We start from the raw sequence: 2199 nt of genomic DNA, 5'->3' as shown, positions 1-2199 counted from the left end.
ATAATTAAAATAATTTATATTTAAATTTATATTCGTTTCTTTTTTTAGGGAGTAATGGCCCTCAAAGATTTTGCATAGAGAAAGTAGGAAAAGATACCTGGTTACCTAGATCGCATACATGCTTCAATAGATTGGATTTACCACCATATAAAAGTTACGATCAACTAGTAGAAAAGTTAAATTATGCAATTGAAGAAACAGAAGGTTTTGGTCAAGAATAGTTATAAATATATGTAGGATTTTATTAACAAAAAAATAATAAGATAATTACAGGGATGGTAATATACTAAACAGGTCGAAGAAGTACAAAGAAAATATCTGCGCTTTTGGACTCGGGAGGAGAGCACGTGCTTGTCTCTCTGGCGTCAATTTGTGACTGCCTTGTTGCTTACTGCTTGCACGCTCGTCTTTTGTTAACGCATCTATCGAAGGATATCGGCACGCGTCCTACCGATTCCTACACTCGACCATTTCTGCGCTTACTTCGTTCTCGAAGTATTATCCGAATATGATTTCATATAATCCGCGGCCGTGGTTGTGATTTTTGTAGTTCATTCCAGCTATTGTTGCGAGTTTCCCTCCTGTTTGGTTATGGGCCTGTCTTAATATGGTGTAGACAGTAAACAATACATTGTGTATTTGATCTCCTAGATTGATATTTAAGGTGCCTGCAGATAGGTTAAATTGGTCTAGTATTTTTTGTTTACATGAGTGGGCTATGAACAAAATTATTTTGGCTTTTTTTGTTGCAATTTCTTGTGACACTTGATGTTTTGTGGCATCTATTATATCCTTTTTGTATTGTTGACGTCCACTAGCCTTCTTTTTGGACCTTCCGATCCTGCTGGGATTTCTTCCACTCGTACAGCTGGTGATCTACCTCCATTTTATTATTCCTTTTTATATTAGTGTTCTTTTCCTTAGACAATTCTTTTATAGGGTCTGTTGATACTTCTGCATTTTTCTACCGGTAATGTCATCACCCGAAAAGTATGTTAGGCTTTTGTCGATATCTTTTATTGTAAATTTCGTGACTTGAGTCGCACTGTTTTGTTTTCTTTGTCGCTCGACCGTTCTGCTTTCCACAGTCGCTCGACGCATTACTATCGCTATTCTCGCCTAACTCATCATCTTCCTATGCCCCTTTCTCACCTCATCCCATTCCCGTATTTGTTTGCAATTATTCTAACTACATCTTTCTGAGCTCTTCTTTCTTACCTTTAGGTTTCAAATGTAATCTTGATAACACTTGCCTTAACTTACCCATTTTCATTCTACTTATTACTTTCGTACGTGCATGTCGAGGCTCTGTTGCACTCATCGCGTTAGGACCCTCTTCATCGATTTCTTTATCGCACGTGTTAATACCACCTTTAGAACACATCGTGACGAACTTCCGAAGAAATACTTATGACGTACTTACTACTTTGCGATTAACCTTGTCTGCGATTTGAATTTCGACTTTTAAAAAAACTAGTTCTCTGATTTTATTTTATTTACGCAATCACTTAATCGATCTTTGCTTCCTTCGATCACAGCTGAGCCCCCAAATTCTTCTCCTGTAGAGTTTTATTAACAAAAAGAAAAATAATAATAAGATAATTACAGGGATGGTAAAATACTAAATAAGTCCAAGAAATACAAAGAAAATATCTGCGTTTTTTTGGATTCAGGAGGAGAGCACGTGCTTATCTCTCTGGTGTCCATCTGTGACTGCCTTGTTGCTTACTGCTCGCACGCTCGTCTTTTGTTAATGCATCTATCGAAGGATGCCGGCACGCGTCCTACCGATTCCTACATATACTTTGTTAAGTGTAATATGCAACTATGTATAGGGTGATGAAGACAAATTTACTATAGTAATGTAAGCTTATAATGTTTCGATTTATCTTGTTCTCAGGAACAACAAACAATTTTTAAGTATGAATTCTTCTGATTCAATGAGTCGGAGGTGCTGTTTATATTGCATGTCTATAACAAATTCTTACATTAATTTCAGTTTAAAATTCTTTATTTCGGAAGTTTACTTCATTTATTTTATATATTTTACAATTGAACCCAAACGTGTAAAATCCGTAGAAAATATCAATGAAGTGCACAGTTAAGAAAGTTGTACATATTTGTGTAGTGAAACTTATAAACATTTCATAGAAATAATAAAATGAAAACAAATACCAAAATAATTAATTTTTTCTAAGT

General features: G+C 35.2%; 1 protein-coding gene across 1 annotated transcript in view; it reads left to right on the top strand.

Moving 5' to 3' along the window:
* LOC108572321 (E3 ubiquitin-protein ligase Su(dx)) overlaps positions 1 to 1737 on the top strand; it is a 6820-nt gene extending 5083 nt beyond the window's left edge. The window contains 1 exon segment of the mRNA XM_017934535.1: positions 11 to 1737. Within this exon segment, the coding sequence (XP_017790024.1) occupies positions 11 to 221 (211 nt within the window). The 3' untranslated portion in view covers positions 222 to 1737.
* Positions 1738 to 2199: the final 462 nt, after the last annotated feature.

The sequence above is a fragment of the Habropoda laboriosa genome, unplaced genomic scaffold, assembly GCF_001263275.1.
Source record: "Habropoda laboriosa isolate 0110345459 unplaced genomic scaffold, ASM126327v1 scaffold65, whole genome shotgun sequence".
Taxonomy (NCBI): domain Eukaryota; kingdom Metazoa; phylum Arthropoda; class Insecta; order Hymenoptera; family Apidae; genus Habropoda; species Habropoda laboriosa.
This window is presented reverse-complemented; position numbering and strand designations above follow the sequence as displayed.